General features: G+C 36.2%; 2 protein-coding genes across 2 annotated transcripts; both read right to left on the minus strand.

Moving 5' to 3' along the window:
- LOC109349233 (pyruvate dehydrogenase E1 component subunit alpha, mitochondrial-like) lies at positions 856-7,043 on the minus strand. The gene is made up of 9 exons (XM_019589965.1): positions 6,438-7,043; positions 5,300-5,542; positions 5,131-5,210; positions 3,939-4,016; positions 3,395-3,490; positions 3,227-3,298; positions 1,873-1,926; positions 1,643-1,708; positions 856-1,268 (listed from the first exon to the last, which is right to left on the minus strand). The coding sequence occupies exons 1-9, from the start codon at positions 6,880-6,882 to the stop codon at positions 1,224-1,226; spliced, it is 1,179 nt and encodes a 392-aa protein (XP_019445510.1). The 5' UTR covers positions 6,883-7,043; the 3' UTR covers positions 856-1,223.
- Positions 10,171-23,405, minus strand: LOC109349236 (DExH-box ATP-dependent RNA helicase DExH15 chloroplastic). The gene is made up of 8 exons (XM_019589971.1): positions 22,857-23,405; positions 22,592-22,767; positions 22,059-22,172; positions 21,101-21,209; positions 20,929-21,015; positions 19,764-19,882; positions 12,923-13,103; positions 10,171-12,629 (listed from the first exon to the last, which is right to left on the minus strand). The coding sequence occupies exons 1-8, from the start codon at positions 23,346-23,348 to the stop codon at positions 10,377-10,379; spliced, it is 3,531 nt and encodes a 1,176-aa protein (XP_019445516.1). The 5' UTR covers positions 23,349-23,405; the 3' UTR covers positions 10,171-10,376.

Below are 23,971 nucleotides of genomic sequence, written 5' to 3' on the forward strand. Positions count from 1 at the left end.
CTTTACATACACATATACTTATTTCAAAGCCACTTGTCTTTAATCATTAATAATTGCCCTATAAAATAAACAAATACAGGTATTCTGACCCTTAAATTATTCGGGTTACCCCTCACATCGGTGTCACTAAAAATCTTCCATCATCAATTCATCATTCATGTCCCAAAGCCATGAATGGATACATGATGCCTTTTCTCATATAAGCAATATATAACATAATCAAAAAGCATTAATAAAATCTATGCATTAACATGGTAAATTTTTTTACAGGGGCTTGGTCTCGCTCCCTTCCTGCACTATTCCTCCCCACTAAAAAGAGCGATTGATACTCTCGATAACCTTTCTTTCTGAACGTCCGTCTTCGCGGGGCGATTTGAAATGGCCGTACTGTACTGCATTGATTTCTATTACTTTTGCTTAAGAGTCAATAATAATTAAAAAATAAATGGTGAATGATTATTAATAATGTAAAAACACTTACACTACCTGTTATACATATATCATTCATTTCTATTACTTTTTTTAGAGTTGACAATAATAAAACATAAAAGAGTATAATATTGATGCACTAACGGTGTAAAGAATTATACACCATTAATCATTCACCCTTCATTTGGATTATTTTTTTGAAAAGTAAAACATAATTGAAAATGAATGACAGATAATACATTAACAATATAAAATTACACTTTCAGTGTATACACCTTTTTCTCAACATAAAAAGTGGATAATACAGTAACAATATATAAAACTCATTCTAATAACAAATTCATTTCCCCCCTCATTATTCAATCCTAAAGGCAGGCATGGAAAGTTTGAAAATTGATAAAAGAAATAAGAAAGTTGGAAAATTGATAAAAGAAATAAGAATTCTTGGTACTCAATAAAATGGTTTTAATGAAACACAAGTGTGGTGAATAACAAATAAAACTAATGGCAAAAAACATGCCACCAATTGTGGAAGACAGGTCAGGGCCTTTGCATAATGAACCCCTTAAATATGCAACACATGTTGCATCAATCAGAATAACTTTATATGGCAGTTAGCTCCACCAAAATTACAAAGAAAAAAAGTACAAATTTCCACCCCAAGTGCTCCTTGAGAATAAATTTCCTATACACCAAGGGATAATCCAACCAATTCAGAGAGATGAGTTGCTGTAGAACCTTTTATTCTTAGTTACTTTGATCAGACTGGTACCAAAGTAGTAAAATACTCTAAATCATGGCAAAGTAGCTCTGACTTCTTTCCTATCCGCACCAAATGACTGCGATTCAGAACACCATCAATCATCAGAGTTCAATAAAGCAACATTTCTTACCAAGTAATACAGATAAAGGGGAGGGTTAGATTTAGAAGACAATAACTATTAATTGCTTGAACATAAGTGCAGCTGCATCTCTTTATGCAATCTTGAAAACCATGAATCCTTTCATTTCCCACCACATTGATGTTTTACTGAATCAAACTATTGGACCGTATCCTTTGTCATAAATTTCAAAGTCATGCTGCTAATCCCAAATATCAAATACAATAAAATCTTCCTCAATTTTAAAGCAAATGATGCAAAAAACTGCAATATTTTACTTGGTTTATTCATACATAAAATTCGTATAACAGGAATAGGGATGGAATAAATACCTCAACCCCATATCCTTTAACATATACGTTGGTAAATAGATCAGATGGATCCGGCACTGGACTCTCCTGGAAATCAAAATAGAACACAAAGAACTGTAAGATTGTGTAAACCATATACAGCCAATACAGGATATGAAAGTGTATGGTGTATATATAAAGTGTGGCCCAATACACGAAACTCCAACTTAATGGGGTCGGGGGAGGATAGACAGCATATATATGATTTTCACCTTGGCTTTAGCAATGGCTTCATCAACTTCTTTTCTGACTTCCTTTTCAGTGTCCTACAAGAACGGGAATTTAATATCTTCAGCACAACATCAAATTCAAATGCTAAATCCAAACAAACATATCAATACACAGTAAGGACATGCTAGGAACTATTGAAACAAATATTCATAAAATCTAATAGGCAGAGAGATGGTATAACCTAACACATATTTAAAAGAGAAATTGACAAAATAAGCCATTTCTTCATTACATATAGCAGAAATAGTTATTGGCAGAATAAAACTCAATTGAACAATATCTACTACCACATATTTTGCAGCAAAACACATAAGGTAGATTATATAAGTTAATGTATAGAATACTTAAGTCAAATCAGATGCCCTACATCCTAACAAAGAAAACATCCATCCATGGTTATCTTATCTCAAGGTGAAAATTTGTTCGGTTAAATTTGGTAACAGATATCAAGATAGAAGATTAGAAATCATAGTGTGTTATACTATGTTGCAGTTGCACAGATGTGGGTCCACTACTGGTATCCGGTAAATTTTGTGGGTATGGATGTGTTAGTATATATTATTGAAAATTTATAAATACAAGAAATCTAATTTTCAAAAAAAAAAAAAATAGTACAGCATGACCACACAAAAATGACAACATAAAAGATTAAATACAATTTCAAAAGAGAGGGGCAGCACCCAAAATAATCAAAAAAATTGTCATTGCGCTACCCAAACAAAAAGCCCAGAACAAGTCCAGATGAGGGAGAAGGCCACAAAAACAGAGGAGCATCCACAATTAAAAAACAAATCCGGTGTAGACCGAGCTGGAAAAGACACAAGGGCAGAATTGGAGAGCAGGTTTATAATGATTTGGGGGCAACCAAAGGTGGAATCGCTAGACATGTGTGGAGAAATAGCTAAGCACCACCACTCACTCATCACCACTGCCTACCACCACTGTAACCGGTTGTTGAAGGACAAATGAATAAACAGGAAAGGTGAAGGGCCAGCAGTTACAGCTAAATCTGGGAACACGAAACGAAAGAGGGGCAGGGAAAAATTATGACCTAGCATTCAAGGTGAAAATGCTTCTGGACAATAATCCAACACAGTACCCAAGCTGTACTCAGCCAAACCGACCCATACCATTTCCAGATAGACAGAACAAATATCAATATGTACCTAATATGTACTATGTACACATACATACGTAAGGCATACCTGTACCAGGTACAACTACGCGTAACAAGTTCACATACTAAGCTTCAGAGGTCATAACAAACAACTATGAAAAATATCACATTACACAATTGAAAGGAAAAAGCATGAGTTCTAGCTTCATTCAAATCACCTTGAGCTCCTTTTCAGTAGCAATCTCGTGAGACAACAGTAGTTTTTTTATTCTCTCGATTGGATCACGCTCCTATAACCATAATAGCCAAGAACAAATATATTATGAAAATGAATTCCTCCATATTGAACAGATAGGACACTATATGATGGGGGGACTGTCATAAACCTGTCTGACACCAGAAATTTCATCACGTGTGCGGTATGTGCTTCCAGGATCAGACATGGAGTGGCCATGGTATCTGTAAGTGTCCATTTCAAGAATCTGGACAAAATAATCAAGAAAGAGTAATCAATAAAAATGTAACAGAATAAACTTTGATAATTTAACCAAAATTACAAAAATAACTGCAAGTATCACAATGCATGCCATTTAATATAATATATCAATCCTTTGTATCCTTGCAATTAATGTTGTAGGACTTCAGTTAAAAAGAGGGAACAGACCACTGCTACCAGACCAAGTCAGTCATACAACTTTTCACAAGGATAGATATCTTTTTCTTTCTGTATGAGAAAGCAGGACAACCAAGAGATGCGTGTAACAAACCATATTTTGAATATGCAATGTATTAAATAATAATCACATCCTCAACTAAGTTAAAATAGGGTTTAATTTTGAGGCATTGCATCTGTTGGAGTAAAAAAAAATTACACCATTAAGTCATGCATAGTTGCATCAAGTATACATAACAGTACATGAATTTACTCACAAGGGGCCCATTCTTCAGAGCATGCTCCTTTGCAAATTTGCAAGCCTGTTTTACAGCAAGAACATCCATGCCATCCACCTGTAAAAAGTATAAATATTCATTAAAAAGTTTCAATCATTACAATATTTAAATGTGCACACTGGCATGCATACATGTACACACCCACTCTCATGAAACACATACTCATACAAAGTTAGCAAAGAACCTAAATCTCCAACCAAAACACAACATATGGCTCACATGGAGTATGGTCCTATATATTTAAATATCAAATCATGAAAATAGGAATAGAACCAATGACGCTGCAAAATGATGATGAATCTACAGTGGTCCAGACAATACTTAGATGTCAGTTTAAACATAAAAGAATCATCAGACTTAAATCAGATAGAAATAAGTAATAAAATAACAAAAAGATGTTCGCAATAATATAATTTTGCAGTCATCGCCAATTTACATTTCCAAAAAATGTATATATAGGGTAACGTAAACTAAACATAACCATACAATGCACTATTTTGTAATGACGTCATAATACATAATGTTTTAAAATAACAGAAGCAGTGGCTTTAAATCTGATAGAAAAACTAACAAGAGGTTCTTAATAATATAACTTAGCCACCATCCTCTATTTACATCTCCATGAATGTATATATCGGGTAAGCTAAATTAAGCAATAATAACCATACAGTGCACTATTTTGTAAAGACGTCACAATACATCATATTAAGATTTAGCACATCCACACCGGAAAAAGCTTTATCAACAACAATGTAAAACAACCTTTCATAATACCACACCTTAAAAAAACACAACAAAATTTATTATTTCCATTACCACAATACTAAATCATTAGGGTATGAGAAACCTGTTGCTTGAATAAGATAGTAAACCAGTTGACAAAGTAATCATGATTGGAACACCAAAGACTTCATGTTTGTGCATTCAAATCACAAATAACCCGGAAGATGCAGTCATGTAGTTCACATAACTAAGCAAGAGTCCAGACAGATTAATACACATCCATCCATTCAATCGAGGTATTAGATAACACATTAATCAACACAGAAGAGCATTGCAATGCATTCCTCATTGAACAAAATCAAACATTTCAAAGGCTATTAATCACTAACATGAAGCTGACATTCCAAAACACCATCAAATCAAAACCAAACAGAGTTTTCATCCTCACCTTCAACCCAGGAACATAATCCCCACGTTTGTAATAAGCAGGACTCTTGGCAGCCCTCCACTCTGCCGTTCCCATTCCATCTGCAAAATAAGCAAAATAAAATCAACCAACCAACCAAGATCTCCCCCGATTCAAAAAGCACCAAACTTTCTCCACCACAACCACTCACAGTGATTATTCTCACAGACCAAGATGGCAGGAAGATCCCAAAGCGCAGCAATGTTAAGCGCCTCAAACAACTGCCCCTGATTGGCAGCACCATCACCATACAAAGCAAATGTCACATTCTCATCCTTTGAGTATTTCTGAGCAAATGCCAAGCCACAACCAAGCGGAACTTGTGCTCCAACAATGCCGTGGCCACCATAGAATCCAGAATCCTTCTTGTAGAAGTGCATGGAACCACCCTTACCTTTTGTTCGAAACAACGTGCAAAATGAGAGAAATGCGAAACTGATTATTGAATTATAACTTAATAATGACAATGCATACATAAAACAAGCCAATAACATGAATTACGAAAATCAAGGGATGATAACTAACTACGAAAATCAAGAGATGATAACTAACTACGAAATAATAGCGTACTAATCTACTATCACTAAGGTGGTATTGGATATACATGTTATAAGAAGAGTAGAAGACAGAACAAAGCATACAATTTCACTTAGGAATGGACCTACATTGTGTCGAGTGAGGGGATTTGCCCCCACAGGGATTTTAGTTTTTAACAATACTATATATTATATGTAGAAATTACCCCCACTTTACAATAGTAATATGAGCAAAATGGAGTGGGATTAAAACTTTTGAAAGGGGAGATTGTAGCTTTTGAAAAGCTATTGCAAGCAACTTTTCAAAAACTATAAGAGCTTCCAAGAATTCATGTCTTCAATGATGGTTCTCTTAGGACCGAGTATCAATATGTGAATCAAGGCATATTGGTTCACAAAAAACCCACAAATCGGTACTCACAAGCCGATTTGCGGTTCCCAGACCAAACCAGCAAATCTGGTTTCTATGAGTTGCATAGCTAGGTTTGCCAAATAAAACTAATTAAATCAGTTTAGCTATAAAGATATAATCTTTGAGCTAACTTCAAATCTATAAGCAGCTATAATGTCACAACTACAAGCTAATTTTGCCAAACAAAGCCTAAACAAACAGAAAAGATAAAACACTACAAAACTAAGCTCTAATGTCACGACCCTTACTATTTCATGATATTGAATTCTGTTCTATACCAATGCCAAACATTACAAAACTAAACTTAAACCATACTCTTAAGTAACAACGGTAATTAATACCTTTGGAGCAGCCACCTTTACGGCCCATGAGCTCGGAAAAGACCTGGACAAGGTCTCCGCCGCGGCCGAGGAAGGTGCAATGGTCACGGTATGCGGTGATGATGCAATCCTTCCTATTCGTAGCGGCTTCCATACCAATAGCCACGGCTTCCTGACCGTCGTAAAGGTGGCAAAAACCGCGGATGAGCTTTGATTTATAGAGCGAATCGGAGGCGATCTCCATACGGCGCATCAACGCCATGTCGCGGTAGAATTTGAGAAGCTCGGAGGGGGAGGTTTCGACGGCGCGTGAGGGAGCGTCGCAGTTGTGGGCGGTGAAGGGGATGGAGGTCTCGATGGTGAGGGTGGTGTCGGAGGAAAGAGGACGGCGGAGGGATAAGGCGGCGGAAATGGGTTTCAAGATGGAAGAAGAGGAAGATGAAGATGCCATACGTGAAAGAGCCATATCAATTTGTCGGAAATTGAAAAAACAAAAATTGAAATTTGAGAATGGATTTGAATTATGAAATGAAAAAGAGAAAATGAGAAGGAAGAAAGATCGTTGTTGAAGGGTTAGGTGAGGCTGTGAGAGAATAAGCCAGAGGTGAAAGAGAGTGAGATCGAGAACCAAATAATTAGGTTTTTATTTTCGGTTTATATAAGTATGCCAAAAAGCAAAATTTAATTTACTACAAATAATAATTATGTATTGGAAATCATAACATTTATGTCGCGTGTAATAAAAATCTGTGCTCTCCATATCCAAATTTTCATAAAAAACAGATATTATTTTTATATATATGGATTATGGAGAAATGGGAGTATATGTTTGACCAGACCAAAATTAATAGATGGGATCTTCATTGATTGAGAGTTATAAGATGTAACAAAAAAAATTAATGACTATAATTTAAATTATTTTTTAATTAAAAAATAAAAATATATTCTTTCTTTTTTTATTCCAGTATTGAAGAGTCATTTCTTAAAAAGAAGTTCTACTCGATATTTATGTGTGGTTTTTGTCACAAAAGTTAGGTTTAATTGTTGGAGTGAGTATGGTTTATGTCACAAAAGTTGGCTTAAACCATACTATTAGGTAACAACCGTAATAAATCACAAGTTATATGTTGTTAAAATCAATCTTGCACTTGTGATTTATTAAAAAGAAGCCTTATACTATTCTCTTGTCAATTTTGTTACAAATTCCCGTTTCCATGTTCACGTATTTGTGGATGTTCTCAGCTTGAACATAATTATTTTTAGTGCGAGAATACATATTGGAAACAAAAAAACCTTAGTTATAAAAAGAAAAGAGAAAAACATCCAATCAAAAGCATAACACATATCAATTTTAAATGAAGAGTTAAAAAAGTTTTTCTCCATTAATAGGTAACATATCAAGTCATTCCTTATGAATGGGAACAAATTCAGAAACAATTATTTGGGGAGTCATGAATATTAAGAACTTTATTTGGGGAGTCTCCAATAATAGAGAAGAGGATGTAACAATTTTATTTTATTAAAATAAGAAATAAAAAGAAGAACATTTACTAATTAATAAATGAGAATTTAATACCTCACTATGATTACTAATGTGAGATTAATCTCAAAAACAAAAATGAAATTATGATAAATTGAAAAGCAATATGTAAACACATGTTACTTCTTGGGACAAGAGCAATTTTTAGTACCTATGATAGCATAAATATTATTAATTACTGATTGTTTTAGTATATAAATTAGAATCTTATGTCAAAATAGAACAAATAGTTTGGTTTATCAATGAAGCTTCTCAATTATTTTTTGTGAAAAAAAATGTATGTAAAGTTTTATATACTATCATTGTATCATCTACTATTCATATCTAATAATTATTAACTCTTCAAAAAGTAATCAAAATAAATAATGAATGATATAATAATTGAATATAAATTTTCATAATAATAATGCATATATATTACATTCTTATTTCTTACTCATTATCCACTCATCTCATATCATAGCTTTGCTTGGTAGAGATGATTTTAGAAAGAAAGAAAGCAGAGAGAGAGAGAAAAAGATAGGAGAGTTGAACATTTTTTCTCTTTGGTGGAGGAGGAGGAAAAAATGTATGAGTCCTACACAAAAATTTCTCTTCTCTCTTATAGAAGAAAATGAACATTGAACATATTACACTCTATATTGACAACTTTACCCTCTTTCTTTTTTAGACATGGTTGTTATCTTTTTTTTTTATGTTTAAACATATTTGCTCTATTTCTTATTTATGTTGACATATTTGCCATTTTTTTTCACCATCATGTAACTATTATTATATTTATTTATTATTTATCTCTAAATACATTTTCGCAGACAATGTTGTGAGCCATCTATAAAACTAAAAATATTATTGTTTCTATGTTATCATCGGGGTTGAAGTTCACATTTAAATATATCAATTTATTTAATTAAATATTTTAATTATAGTTCAATATTATCTTTAGACATTTTAATTATACCTATATATTTAATCATCCATTTAAAATTATATATAGTATTAACATTATATTTATTAAATTTTTAACAAATATTTATTTTTAATTCACAATTAAAAATATGACATGTTAAATAAATTTTTTTAACAAATATATATAAATTTGTTGTCTCAAATTTTATCTCAAACCAATAAAAATATGACATGTTAAATAAAAATTTAAAATATTTATTATATTATTATTTTTGCTTTATTATTACTGGATGCAAGAGAGTTGGGACAGAAGATGAGTGCACAATTAGAGAATGAAGAGGGAATGATGGCTTGTTATCATGTTATGAATAGACTAAATGTTTACCACTCATGGATAAATAACTTCTATATCAAGGATTCAAGGTTGTTAGATTAGAATAGTAAAAAAACTATATGCATGTATGTATAGACATGTAGGGTAGCATATAACAATGTTGGCATCAATCGTAATTGTATCATAATAGTAAGTATCCAGGCTTTATAGCATGCCAAAGACACTCTTGGTAGTTGAATTTCCAGAAAAGAAGTTGCACGTGGAGACACAAGTAGGAACATTTTGTTTTCAACCTAATACATTTCATACACGTGACCATCATTCCATGGCTCCACTTCCGTGAGAGTTGTATTTGTATCTTTCACCAAGTACCAGTTTATACATTTTTAATGGAAAAAATTATGGGGAAATTATGTTCACAATTCACATGCTTGAGTTTTGAAATGATTATTACATTTACCTTTTACTTTTGTTTTTGACAGCTAAACTCACCCTGTCACCCACCTCTAAAGAGGTGGTTGTAATTATATCCACCTCTCTAAGAAAAGGTGAGTGCAACTTTTGAAAACAACTATATAGTAGACATAATTTAGCTAAACCTCTAAGGAAAGTCAATATGATTTTCCAAAAAAATCTTTATACATTTTTAACCTCATGCAAACATAATTTTACAAGTTTGGATTATTGTTGTCTGAAATGTAAAAGGTAGAAAACATATTCTCCAGAAAACATCACAACTTCGCAATTTACTTAATACAAAGTATAAATACCTTATATATATATAATGTTATAAAAAAAGCAATAAACACACTTGATTCTTTAACTTAATTATCTCATTCTGGTCCCTAACTTTGTTTCTATTAGAACATTAGTCCATTTGTTCAAACTTCTGGTAACTCTTAGGTGAAACAATGTCATTTTACAGGTGAATCGAATTCATTTTTTTTAATGTAAAACTGCGGGGTTACAAAAAATTGACAAGAGTGACTAATACACTAACAGAAACTGGTTAGCATACAAAAATGAGCCAGAAAAAAAAGAAGAGCGATCAAAATAAGAAAAAACAATTTAGTTAACTGATAAGTGCGTTTTATGAAGAAGAAAAGAATTTAGGGAAATGAATCATACAACAATAATATTTACAAAGGGAGCATAGAACAGGAGAACAAAGACACTACTATTACCCAGCAAGCTCACTTATTGGAGGCCGATCCATGAAATCATATGCAACTTTTGCATTGCGCTGCAACAATGGATCAACATCTGTCAATTTCGGAATCTGGGCTAAAAGGTCAATGGTCCTACGAAGGAGGCGAGCTAGATCACCATCATCCATAGCACAATCCATCATCATTTCTCTCCATGTCAACCCAGAAGCCCAGGCTTCAACCATGCCACAAAATTGGCTATCCAAACAGCAAGATATTGTTACATCATGTTTATCCTGAATTGACAACAGGACTTTTCTTTGCTCATCCAGTAACCTTATGAAATTGACTACAGTTGCAGAAGGCTCGTAAATATAACTGTTGTTTTTCCAGGGTCGGACTTTGATACCCTCAGACACTAAACTTGCACAAACTGCAGCAAGTTGTGCAGGTTTTAGTTCTAGTAAACTTTTATTGCGAAGAACCATTGCAAGCCAAAGCTCATTTTCTCCTCGAATTGCAGCCGCTGTTTGGCCAAGTGGAAAGATGGCATGTGTATTAATATCTAAAGCTCTGGTTTCATGTATGACATTGCTAACATGCATAAACTCCTTCCATCCTGCAGGTTCAATTTGTTCTATACGATTAGTCAAACGTTTTGATCTAGTCTTCAGCCGTTTGATTTTCTCCTCAGTAAACTTGACGGCGTCTATGATTTTGTTATATTCTTTGTACCCTCCAGTACGAGCTATCTTTTTCTTCAAGCGTGCAACTTTAGTTCTTTGGTTCTTGTAAAGTTCAACCGCATCTTGGTAGACTTGAGACTTTAAAAGTAGCTCATCATTTTCAGATAAGCTACTCAGAACAGGAACATTCAAACTCCAAGACCATGTTTCTAGAGATCCATCCACGAACCATAAACCACCATGTTCGGATTGAGCAACCTTATCCCACTTCATTTCCTCCTTATCAAGGAGAGTACTCATAATTTCTCGAGGTAGAGCATCCCCTTGAGCCAATGGAACATTAGGAAAGCCTGTCCCATATACTGCTTTAATCCAGTTTTCTGTAAATAGATACCAGGAGTTATCTGAACCAAGAGCCACATGATACGATAGCTCAAGATTTTTATTTAATGAAGAATCAGTAACACTTGTTGGCTCTGCATCTACTAAATTTAATGCAAAAGAATCATCTGAAGAAATCATGATCTTGAGTTTTGAAGCATTAAGGGAGTCAACCTTCCCCAAATATGCTGCAGGAATTGAATGTTGAACTCCTTCAGAATCTCTATACTGCAAGCACAAAAATGGTAGATGTTCCCTTTCAGGGTCTTCCAGTATAGGTTTCAGGGCATAAATTCTCTTTGCTTCCATCTGTTTCCGCAATTCACTCCGAACACGTTTTTCTGCCCTTAAATTTTCCTGTAACTCTGTGATCTCATTGTATTCCCACTGTGATAAAGCCCTCCTGCTTTTTCTATCAATGGCTTCGTCAGTGATTTCTGACATCAGCAATTCAATTTCTTTCTCAATTTTTTTAATTTCTTCCTTGGCAGCCAGCATAACATTGCTACTAACATAATTTCCAAAACTCTGCTCAACTAACTTCCTAGCTTCTTCTAAAGTTCTCCCTGATGAAGGTCTCACTTCATCTGATTCATTTGACCTAATGGCTTTTACACCAGAAAGAAGATTCAATACCATTCCATATGAGGCAGTAAACTGGGATACTAAAGGCTCAAGTCCAGCAAACAAGACCTTGCAACACTCTTCAGCACCGTCATTAGGTGTTTGGATGAGGACTACATGACCACGTTCATCAATGCCTCTGCGCCCAGCACGCCCAGCCATCTGAAGCAGTTCATTTGAGCTTAAATAGACATGTCCGCTGTCACTTCTTTTGCTGAGTGACGAAATGACAGCTGTTCTAGCAGGCATATTGATTCCAGCGGCCAAGGTTTCTGTAGCAAAAACAACCTTGACAAGTCCTCTTTGAAACAATTCTTCTATGAATGCCTTCCACAAAGGTAGGCAACCAGCATGATGTGCAGCAACCCCTTGCAGAAGTCCTCTTACAGCTGTTTCTCTGATAGCATCAGGATACTGAAGGCGGAACCTCTTCAAGGCTAGCTCAACCTCACTTGTTTCACAATCGTCTAATAGTCTGCAATCTTCAAGGTATTGCACAGCTGCATCACAACCCTTCCTGCTAAAAATAAACCACACAGCTGGCAGCATATCCCTGGACTGAAGATGCCATAACGTATCAACTACTTGAGGAACCTGAAAAAAATTAAGATTAAACTCCATATCAAAGCATATGCTCATTAAAGTATATTCTTTAACCTACATAACACATGAGTGTGCTCTTTAGCGCATTTATCACAATCCGAACTCCATATTCAGTGTCGAGTGATTATTTTTATTTGACATATAAAATGTAGGCAAGATATCCTCATTTCACTTTCATCATCATAATATTAAGTTGAGAAGATAAAAAGGGAGGGAAAAGATGGCTACAATAATCGTCATAAAATACGAAGCAGTACATATCAGGACTGATTCAGAGGCCCTACTTGTGAACGACGAATTGCATTTATGTTATTCTTTGAAAGAGAACGTTGCTCAAACATGCTACCATCACTATCATAGTTTGTGTGAGTTCCTCGTCTCCGTGAATTTCTTTTTCTAGGCCAGTCATCCTTGTATGGTTTAGCTCCTGCAGCTTGAAGTTGTAAATAATTGAGTGATAGCTTCCTGCTTTGAATAAAGGAAAATAACTGAGTTTCCACTTTTATTTGAGTTACTAGTAAAATAATGATAATAATGAACATTTAGTTGCTTAAATTATTTAAATAATAGGTAGAAGCTTATTCTAGATGTATTATAACAGAATAACAATGCGGTTACATTTTCTTTTGAAAAAAACACTTGTTCCACAGAATATATTTCAGTTATTCTATTCAATCCTCATTCTCTTATTATTTAATGAAAATAAGTAAATCATTACAATCATATAATTATCATCACCAGCATCAATTTTTCCACGAAAACCATTGCAGCCGCTGCAGCACCCACTACCTTAACCACTAGTATTGTCACAATCCAACTATGCCAAAAAATTAAGGTTTTGGGTGAAGGCACATGAATGGTTTCTAATTTAACAACCCCTCTTACAAGAGGGCTTTTGGGCTTGCAACATGGACAGAACTGTAGATCACTGTCACAGAGACTTCAATACAATGTCATGAGCCAACTGTCCCAAAAGCATGAGTTGTAAGGTGACTGCACATGAATGATTTTATATATCTGAAGGTATATTCTTTTCTGACAGAACTATTCAAGAGAAACATTCATGCTACAACTATCAGCAGAGACCAGGTGACCATTACTACCACAGCCACACAGCAATATTTGCTCAATCACCAGCACTAACGTAGACCAGATATTTGGTAAGCTGTAACCATATACCAAAATAAGTGCATGAATATCCTCCTCCTCTCATTAATAAACCAAAATCCGAACAAATGACTCTATTGGAAATTATATTTAAGCACAATATGCACGGCCGCCATACACTTCAGGGAAGCCAGATCCCTGTTAACCCAAGCCCTCTTATCATTCTTCAATGCAGCAAATACTAACAATAGTAATTGTCACCGAACCCCTATTTATTGGCTATTATTGTCGCTATGTGTTAGGAATGGGTATAAACCCCTATTAAAATGTGTATGTTAGGAGAAAGAATGTAAAGGGGGATGAGTGTTACTATTCTGTTTTCAGGGTAGTTATAGTTAGTTGGGTTTTGGGGCAATAAATAGAATGTTGTAGTAGCTAGGTGGTTATCTTTTGAGAAGTGAGGATTTGAAGGGAAGGATAACTGATTTGGAATTAGTTATTCTGGAGATTCTTTACCAAGGTGTAATCATTCCACCATTGAGATTCATAAACTTATAATAAAGAAATTGTTCAAGATCCATTCTGATCTTGAACTCATTCTTCTTTTCCTAATTTCTAGTTCTTCTAATCCCTAAAATCCAGTTTCTATCACTGGTATCAAAGCCCAAATTATACACGCTTCGATTCTTGATTTTGCGCATGGTTTCTACGAGAAGCATGGCACGAAATGCTGAAGATTTGGGGCAAGAACGCGAGGAGATGAGAAGAGAAAGAGAAGAACAGAGGATACGAAACGAATGGAATGAAGCCAGGATACAGAGGTTGGAGGAATTGTTAGCGCAATTGACCACCAGAGCTAGGGTTCCAAATACGCATGATGAAGAGAGTGAATTTGGGGGAGAACATGAGGTAAGGGAAAATTGAGGAAGGGAGAGATGGAGGAAGCTGGAGATACCCACGTTTTCAGGAGATGATGCGTTTGGGTGGACACAGGCTTGAGAGGTATTTCTCAATGAAGGAGGTGACTGAAGATGAGAAAATGCAAGCCACATTAATGGCTCTGGACGGAAAGGCCCTCAGTTGGTATCAATGGTGGAGTAGGTGTAATCCTCAACCCTCTTGGGAAAGATTTAAGTTAGCTGTTATTAGAAGGTTTCAACCTTCCATGGTGCATAATCCTTGAGAGATTATTGGCTTTGAAACAGCAAGGGTCAGTGGAGGAGTATGTGGAAGAATTTGAGAAGTGTGAGGGAGCTCTCAAAGAGATTAATCCAGAATTTGTGAAAGAAATTTTCTTGAATGGCCTCAAAGAAGAAGTCAGGGCAGAGGTAAGGCTTTATGAACATCCTAATTTGACAGGTAATTCATAAGTCCTTGATGATAGAAGAAAAGAATGTTATCTTGCAAAAGAAGGTGAACAATAACTCTTATGTTAGATCTTCAAGTTTTACTAGATCTACTATCCCTAGTAGGTCTATAACTGTAGAATCTAAGCCTGGAATAGATAGAAAACTTGATCAATCCTCTGTTGGGAGTGCCTCTGTTAACATGAGCAATAATCCATCAGTTGACAGTGGAAGAAGTAGGGGAGGAGGGTTTAAACACCTCACTGGAGCAAAGATGAGGGAGAAAAGGGATAAGGGGTTGTGCTTCAGGTGTGATGAACCCTACAACAGAGATCACAGGTGCAAGAATAGGCAACTTAGAATGTTCTTATTGGAGGAAGAAGAAGAGGAAAAAGAGTTAGACAGAGAAGATTCCATTGTAGCTAGTATGCACTCACTCCAATTGTCCCTTTGGGCCATGGCAGGCCTCACTTCTGCAAATTCCTGGAAGGTTGTTGGTTGCTTGAGGGGCAAGGAAGTAGTGATACTCATTAATTGTGGGGCTTCTCACAACTTCATCTCGTCCAAGTTGGTAGAACAGTTGCAATTGGAAGTGCAAGCTACTCCTAGATATACAGTGGAGGTGGGAGATGGACACAAGGTACCATGCCAGGGGAAATGTACTCAGCTAGAGTTTGGGTTTGCAGGGATTGAAGTTGGTTCAGGAGTTTTATCTGTTTGAGATGAAAGAGGTGGATATGGTTTTGGGATTAGAGTGGCTAGCCAATTTGGGGGAAGTAAAAGCAGATTTTGGCAAATTAGAATTAACTCTGAAGAGGGAAGGGACAGTCCATAAGATCAGAGGGGATCCAGCCCTTACCAGAGCACAACTTCCTCTAGGGGCCTTCATGAAGGTCTTGATGGAAGAAGGGCAAAGTTTGATGTTGCATTATGATGAAGCAGAGGATAGTGTTGGCCCAACTGTCAGAATACCAGAAGGGGTAGAACAAGTTTTGCAATAGTTTGAGAGTGTGTTTACCGATCCAGAAGGCCTCCCTCCTATAAGGGAGCATGATCATGCCATCTACCTCAAGGAAGGTGCCAACATTCCTAATCTCAGACCCTACAAGTATTCTCACTACCAGAAGACTGAAATTGAGAGGTTAGTGGCAGAAATGTTGCAAGCAGGGGTGATCAGGCCTAGCATAAGTCCTTACTCCAGTCCCATCATCTTGGTCAAGAAGAAGGATGGAGGTTGGAGGTTTTGTGTGGACTACAGATCTCTCAACAAGGTGACCATCCCTAATAAATTCTCAATTCCCATCATTGAGGAGTTATTGGATGAGTTAGGAGGGGCTCAAGTCTTTTCTAAATTGGATCTAAATCTGGTTACCACCAGATTAGGATGAGGGATCAGGATATAGAGAAAACTGCTTTTAGAACTCATGAAGGGCACTATTAGTTTGTGGTTATGCCCTTTGGCCTAACCAATGCTCCTTCCACTTTTCAAGCATTGATGAATGAAGTCCTAAAGCCTTTTCTCATGAAGTTTGTCCTTGTCTTCTTTGATGACATATTGGTGTAAAGCAGGGACATGGATAGTCATAAGGAGCATTTACAGTTGGTGTTAAAGATGATGCAAGATCACTCCTTGAAGGCTAATAGGAAAAGGTGTACTTTTGGCCAGGTCAGGTTAGAATATTTGGGTCATGTGATATCTGGGCAAGGGGTAGAAGTTGATCAGAACAAGGTTGCAGCCATGAGTTCTTGGCTAATGCCTAAAGAGATTAAGGGATTGAGGGGATTCCCAGGCCTCACTGGTTACTATAGAAGATTTGTGAAGGGCTATAGGAAGATAGCCAAACCTCTTACTGAGCTCTTAAAGAGAGACAGTTTCAAATGGGATGAGAAGGCTACTGAAGCCTTTCAGGCTTTGAAAGCTGCTATGGTTAACCTTCCCTTGTTAGCAGTACCTGACTTTTCTCAAACTTTTGTGGTAGAGACATATGCTTCTAGCAAGGGTATAGGAGCAGTCTTGATGCAAGGAGGTAACCCTTGGCTTTTTGGAGTCAGGGTTTGTCTATGAGGGCTCAACAAAAGTCAATGTATGAGAGAGAGTTGATGGCTTTGGTTCAAGTTGTACAGAGGTGGAGGCATTACCTACTTGGAAGGCATTTTGTAATAAGTACAGCTCAGAGAAGCCTCAAATTCCTCACTGATCAGAGACTTTTCACAGAAGAACAATTCAAGTGGGTTGTGAAGTTTGATTGGACTAAATTTTGAGATCCAATTCAAACCAGGGAGGGAGAATTCTGTAGTTGATGCCTTATCAAGGAGAGAAATGTATGCAACACTTTCTTTGGTCTCAATTAATGAAAAGGAGCATTGGACCAAGGAAGTCACTCAGGATCCCAAGTGGCAACAAGTGATCCAAGATCTAATTATAAAATCGGGCAGCCATGAAGGGTGGGTTGTTGTTGAACAAGGGGAGGTTGGTCATTGCTAGAAATTCCCACAGAATCATCACCATCTTGAAGGAATGTCATGAAAGTCCCCTAGGAGGTCATTCAGGGTTTTTCAGAACCTACAAGAGGATAGCTAGTTGTATTTTTTGGGTAGGGATGAAGAAGGACATTAAAAGTTTGTGGAAGAATGTGATGTGTGTCAGAGGAACAAACACTCTACCCTTACCCCTGGTGGATTATTGCAACCTTTGCTAATCCCTACTCAGGTATGGACAAATATTTCCAAGGATTTCATTGTAGGATTGCCTAGGTTTCAAGGTAAGGATACCATATTAGTGGTGGTGGATAGATTGACTAAGTATGCACATTTCTATGCCTTGGGTCATCCTTTTTCTGGCAAGGAGGTATCTCTCTTGTTTGTAATTGAGGTGGTGAAATTGCATGGATTCCCCTCTTCTATAGTCTCTGATAGGGATCCAGTTTTTGTAAGCAAGTTTTGGAAAGAGTTGTTTAGGCTAGCTGGAACTCAGTTGAAGCTCAATACTTCCTATCACCCACAAACTGATGGGCAAACAGAGGTAGTGAATAGGCCTAGACAGTGGGTCCAATGGTTGGCTTGGGCTGAATTTTGGTACAACTCTACCTATCACAGTTCCACATGGATGAGACACCATTCAAAGCTTTGTATGGTAGGGATCCACCAATGTTAATCAAGGTTGGAGAGTTTCCCTCTAAAGTAGAATACATCAATTAGTTGGTGCAGCAGAGAGACTTGATTTTGGGGTAACTTAGATAGAATTTATTAAAAAGCCAAGACCAGATGATGAGACAGGCTAACAAACATAGAAGGAAGGTGGAGTTCAAGGAAGGGGATTGGGTTTATCTCAAGATCCAACCCTACAAGCTCAAGTCTTTAGCTTCTAGCCATTTTCTAAACTAGCAGCCAAGTACTATAGGCCATATCAAGTGTTGACAAGAGTAGGCCCTGTGGCCTATAAACTAAACCTCCCTGAGCAGGCTAGGATACACCCAATGTTTCATGTATCCTTGCTCAAGCAAGTTTTAAAACCAAATCAAGTTTCTCAGCCTCTTCCTACTTTACTCAGTGAAGAATATGAACTAGAGGTGGAACCAAAAGACATAGTTGATAGCAGGGAGACTCAGCTGGGTCAGATTGAAGTCTTGATTAAAAGGGCTAATGTGGTTGCTTGCAATAATTCATGGGAGTTGGCTGCTGTGATTCAGGAGAAGTTTCCCTCTTTTCCACTTGAGGACAAGTTGGTTCTTTTAGGGAGGAGTATTGTTAGGAATGGGTATAAACCCCCTATTAAAAATGTGTATGTTAGGAGAAAAAATGTAAAGGGGGGATGAGTGTTACTATTCTGTTTTCAGGGTAGTTATAGTTAGTTGGGTTTTGGGGCTATAAATAGAATGTTGTAGTAGTTAGGTGGTTATCTTTTGAAAAGTGAGGATTTGGAGGGAAGGATAACTGATTTGGAATTCTGGAGATTCTTTACCAAGGTGTAATCATTCCACCATTGAGATTCATAAACTTGTAATAAAGAAATCGTTCAAGATCCATTCTGATCTTGAACTCATTCTTCTTTTCCTAATTTCTAATTCTTCTAATCCCTAAAACCCAATTTCTATCACTATGATATACGATTGAGGAAGTTACAAAGAAAAGCCAACCATCTAGAACAATGTTTCACATATAAACAATCAGCACTCACAATTCAATGCCCTAGATTTCAAAATTGAATACATAGTTTTATCACGTAATTAGATGTTGTCTGCTCTTCCACACAGTAGCAGAATGTGAGAGTAGTAAATGGCTAACATTCAATATAAAAAATCACTGGAAAATAAAATCTACCAAATAAAGATGTTATCAAACTTCATGATGCTCAATGACAAAATGTGATTCTAATTGCCACAACTATTATTTTTAACAACCAATATGAACATTAACACTCATCCACACTCAAGAGGAAGAAATTAGGGAACAGAAAAAAGATAGATACTGCAAGAATAACCAGCATCACCTTCAAGCAAGTATGACAATTAACAACTTCCAATTTTCATGAAACACACATGGGCAAGAAGTGAAAGCAAATAGGAAAGCACTTTACCAATAACCAAGGCTGTTCTGTTACTGAGATAGAATATATGTGAGAACAATCAACTAAACTGAATAAATGCAGTATAATAAGGATCCCTGACAGTACCTGTTCATGCGTGTTCCTTTCTCATCAAGAAGTGGTAATAAGGAATTCTTCATAGAAAAATGCCAAGTCAGTGGAACTGGACGTCTTGATGATGTTACCAACTCTGTTTTACCATGAATCTGAAAGCCAAAAATGTTTGTTTTACAACAGAAAGATCACTCTTGCAGAGATTACAAAGAGAATTAAACCTTGGTAGACAGCCAAATAAAATGAAATAAGATCGTCTTTAATTACTATTTAAGTTCTCTCACTAGACACATTTCCATCAGTCAACTCAAAGAAGATTTATTTATACTTAACCCAGTTCCATCTGTACACTTACGTCACAGAGAAAGAAGCCAGGTTAAGAGAAATTCATTATGAAGGTAATCTTACAAATATGTATAGCTTATTTGTCTAGTTCTTCTCCACTAACATAGCATTTAAAGAATCTGATAAATAAAAATAGAATACCAAGTATCATATATATAAATTGGAGCACTCGGTATCCTGTCTTTAAAAATTGGATGTAAAATTAGCAAAGTTGAAGCATCCAAACAATGTTTCAAATCCCAAACTGTCCATAAGTCCATAAAAATGAACAACTCCTTAAATTCCTTAGAGACAGCATGAAATTTGGGAAATTTTTAAATGCATTATTTCTCAATGATTTTAGATGTTTCAAGTTAGAGTTTGAAAAATCATCATGTCTTAGACCAGGGGGAAAGGCCTTCCACGTGATATTTTTTTGATGTGATGTTAACTTCTTCATAGTTAACAACTTAAAGCGAGTTTTAAATCACCTCCTGAAACTTAGTATTTGTAAAATACAATAACCTTCAAGACTCTAGAGTCCAGCTGTTTCAGCAAATTAACAAGGTACTCTACATTCATTGTGGGTAACAAGAATAGTCTTATTTCAGTCTTGATATTCTCATTATGCAAACTGCGAAGTAACTAGTTTCTCTGTTTACCTAATGTTTGTATTACTTCAATATTTGCTTTTCTTCTTTAGGAGGATCCCTAACACTACATTTTTTTTATTTTTCTTCAGTTAACGAATTCCTCTTCTCATAAAGGGGAGCAAGGGAGGACTAGAATGAATGAAGTTTAATGCTATTTACAGGGTCAAAAAGCCAGCCTAGTGCAATAACTGAAATAGACATCACAAGCACAATCTGAATACCTGGCCAATCCAGCCAGCCAACTCATCTGGATTTGCAACAGTTGCTGACAGACAAATAAGTTGAACTTCTTTAGGACAATAAATAACCTGCAGTTATTGACCACATAAGCATGAGAAATATAAGGAATTCAAGCAGGCTAAGTAGTAGGGAGAGACAATAAATCATGCTTACAATCTCTTCCCACACTGTACCACGAGATATGTCACTAAGGTAATGAACTTCATCCAAAACAATCGCATCAACATGAAAAAGACCACCTCCAGAAGAAACATTACCAACACTGCATGAAAAGACACAGTTAGAAAGCATTCATGGTTAGAACAATCATCTTAAATTACAATATAGTGATCAAGAATAGAAACTTAATTGATGCCATAAGTCATACATCATAATTTATACGACAACTTTGGGAGAGAACAATAATGAAGATGTTGTCATAATCAAAAATACAAAAACAGGATTGAGTTAAAAGAACAATCACTAAAACTGCGAAGTATGTTTCTCCTAGATCAAAACAACATACAACACAATTATTTCTACAACAATGTTATATGCTTGAAATATTATGCAACTCTACCTTTACCTAGACTCAACAACTTACCCACTGCACTCGAGCAAAAGTCATTAATAATAACAAAGACCTTACCGATATCAAATTATCAAGCTACGGAATTGCTGCTATGGTAAGGTTGCTGCTTAGTGATCAAGAGGTCATGATCTCGAATCCTGAAAACGGTCTCTCCACTTGTGAGGGCAAGGCTGCTTACAACAACCCTCCACAGACCCCCACTAGGTGGGAGCTTCGTGCACCGACTGCCTTTTTTTATGGAATTGCTGCTACTTTTCCAGCAAAAGTAGTCTTCATTAAGATACTGGCATCCAGTAACATTATTTCTTTGACACTGTTATGTGATTAACATGATATGCAACTCAAACTTTCAGCTAGGATTGACTTCTTACTCACCAAACTCACCTACAGCTATTGATGGCAAATAGGAAATACCTAATACCAAAGGACATTTTTAAAACTAAAAAAGAAAGACTCACGTACTGAATTGCAGCTTTGGCAACACAACATACCTTGTTTTAGCTACTCTAGGATCCAAATTTTCAGTATAATGCAATGTACCTTTGATACAACATGTTGCGTAATATCTCTGTAGTCATAATCAAAACCTGAGCCTCCTTGTTGATGGCAGAATCACCAGTAAGAAGGCCGACATTTGTGTCACCAAAAGTCTCCCTGAAATCCACAACAAACAGATCAGCAATGTTTCAGCCAGAATGCGCATGTATGGTAGCTGGATAAATAGTATGGTACTTGTCACTCTCACACACACAAAGGCTCTACTGAAACAACTAGTTGAAAAGCTAGAACCTGAAAGCTTATGACTTTTAAAGTAGCTAATTGAATTGAAAGTATTGACTAGCTGATATGTGTAGATGACTTAAAAACTCCTAACTTATCAGTCGTAAGCCACTTCCTAGCCAATCGAGAGTGCGAGACTACTAACTTGTTTTTTTATCCAGTAAGTCATTTACTAGCTTGTAAGACCCTCAAAGGGGTGTTACCAAACACAGAAAATGCAAATGCACTTATAAAAAACAAATCATATACAAATCCTAATTTCATTCAATTCAATTCGATTATTGATTGAATACCGGAATTCGCGAAACTTCTGATTGGAGAGTGCTTTGAGCGGAGTTGTGTAGAATATCCTTCTCCCCCTCGCTACTGTGGCCACTGCAGCAGCCTCCGCAATCAGAGTCTTCCCACTGCTAGTAGGAGCAGAAACCACCACCGATGAACCCCTCAAAAAAGCTTGAATCGCTAGCCTCTTCAAAGCACAAACACAGTTCAACCTTATAATCAATTTTGGAAATATGAGAGCAAGGAAAGAAAAACGAAGATTGTGTAGAAAAGAACCTGAAACTTATCAATCCGAAAATCATAGACAGAAGCAAGTTCATCAGCATCGATAATGTTAGCGCCGAATTCTCTAACTTCATTACAGAGCTTCTCAACTCTCTGCCACTTAAAAGCTCCATCGCTCAGAGGAGCATCGAACGTGTCGCCATCGTCGCCGTCAGTGGCTTCACCCTCGTCGTAATCGTCAGCTGCAACGTCATCACCATCATCATCATCATCTTCTTCTCCTTCATGTTCATCTTCTTCTTCGTCTTCGTACTCGTCGGCTGCAACATCTTCATCGTCGTCATCATCGCCGTCACGGTGGACAGTACGGAAAGTAGAGGTTGGGGAGTTGAAAGAGAAAGAGAGTGGGAAATGAAGAGAATGGTTGCGGAGAAGAGAGAAAGAGAAAAAAGAGAGTGTGGAGGGTTTTGTTGAAGGGAGAAGTGAGAAAGAAGAAGGTAAACGAGGTGGGACAGTGTGAGAGAGGATAACTTGAGTGTTCATGGCGGGAGAGGGGTTTTGTTATTTGTTGTGTGCTTGGTTGGGGGATGGATATACTTAAGGGATACCCGCAAGGCTAATTATTACACTTGCTTTGTTCTCTTCAAACTTTGAATAATAATAAAGTAAAAGTTCATAAAACCCCATAAACAAAATGTTCACTACAACCCTCTAAGGAAATAATGAATAAGCTATAACCCTATATTGTTAATCTAGGGCATCAATTTACTAACTTAGACTAACAAATTTTACTCCTACAACAAAAATCAAGTTTTTGTCTCATTAAATAAGAGTGTGATAGTATAATATTATACTATAAATCATAATATTAATATTAAAATATTTCATAATTGTTTTATTATTTTTTCTCGCTCTCATCCTCCTTTTAGAAATTGGATTAACATTTACTTGATCTAATCTTCATACTAAGACTTTCAATGATCTCTCGTCCAACACAATATTACGTTACATTGAGTTTATTCTCTTATTTTACCGTCTAATAGTTATTTTTATATAACATTGTAGATCTTATAATTATGTTGTTATTTCATCCCTCGGTTTTTGTCTCAAACTAGGACAGAGTATTCACAACAATATTTGTTTGGTAGAATGAACATGTTTTACCA

Source organism: Lupinus angustifolius, chromosome LG06 (assembly GCF_001865875.1).
Source record: "Lupinus angustifolius cultivar Tanjil chromosome LG06, LupAngTanjil_v1.0, whole genome shotgun sequence".
In the NCBI taxonomy this organism is placed as follows: domain Eukaryota; kingdom Viridiplantae; phylum Streptophyta; class Magnoliopsida; order Fabales; family Fabaceae; genus Lupinus; species Lupinus angustifolius.

Coding starts and splice junctions, on each gene's coding strand:
- LOC109349233 (XM_019589965.1), bottom strand. CDS start 6,882: ATGGCTCTTTCACGTATGGCATCTTCATCTTCCTCTTCTTCCATCTTG. Junction 5,543..6,437: donor TAAAGGTGGCTGCTCCAAAG/GTATTAATTACC, acceptor TTCGAACAAAAG/GTAAGGGTGGTTCCATGCAC. Junction 1,269..1,642: donor TTAAAGGATATGGGGTTGAG/GTATTTATTCCA, acceptor TCTGAATCGCAG/TCATTTGGTGCGGATAGGAA.
- LOC109349236 (XM_019589971.1), bottom strand. CDS start 23,348: ATGAACACTCAAGTTATCCTCTCTCACACTGTCCCACCTCGTTTACCT. Junction 22,768..22,856: donor TTCGGATTGATAAGTTTCAG/GTTCTTTTCTAC, acceptor TGTGCTTTGAAG/AGGCTAGCGATTCAAGCTTT. Junction 19,883..20,928: donor TGGCTGGCTGGATTGGCCAG/GTATTCAGATTG, acceptor TTTGGCTTTCAG/ATTCATGGTAAAACAGAGTT.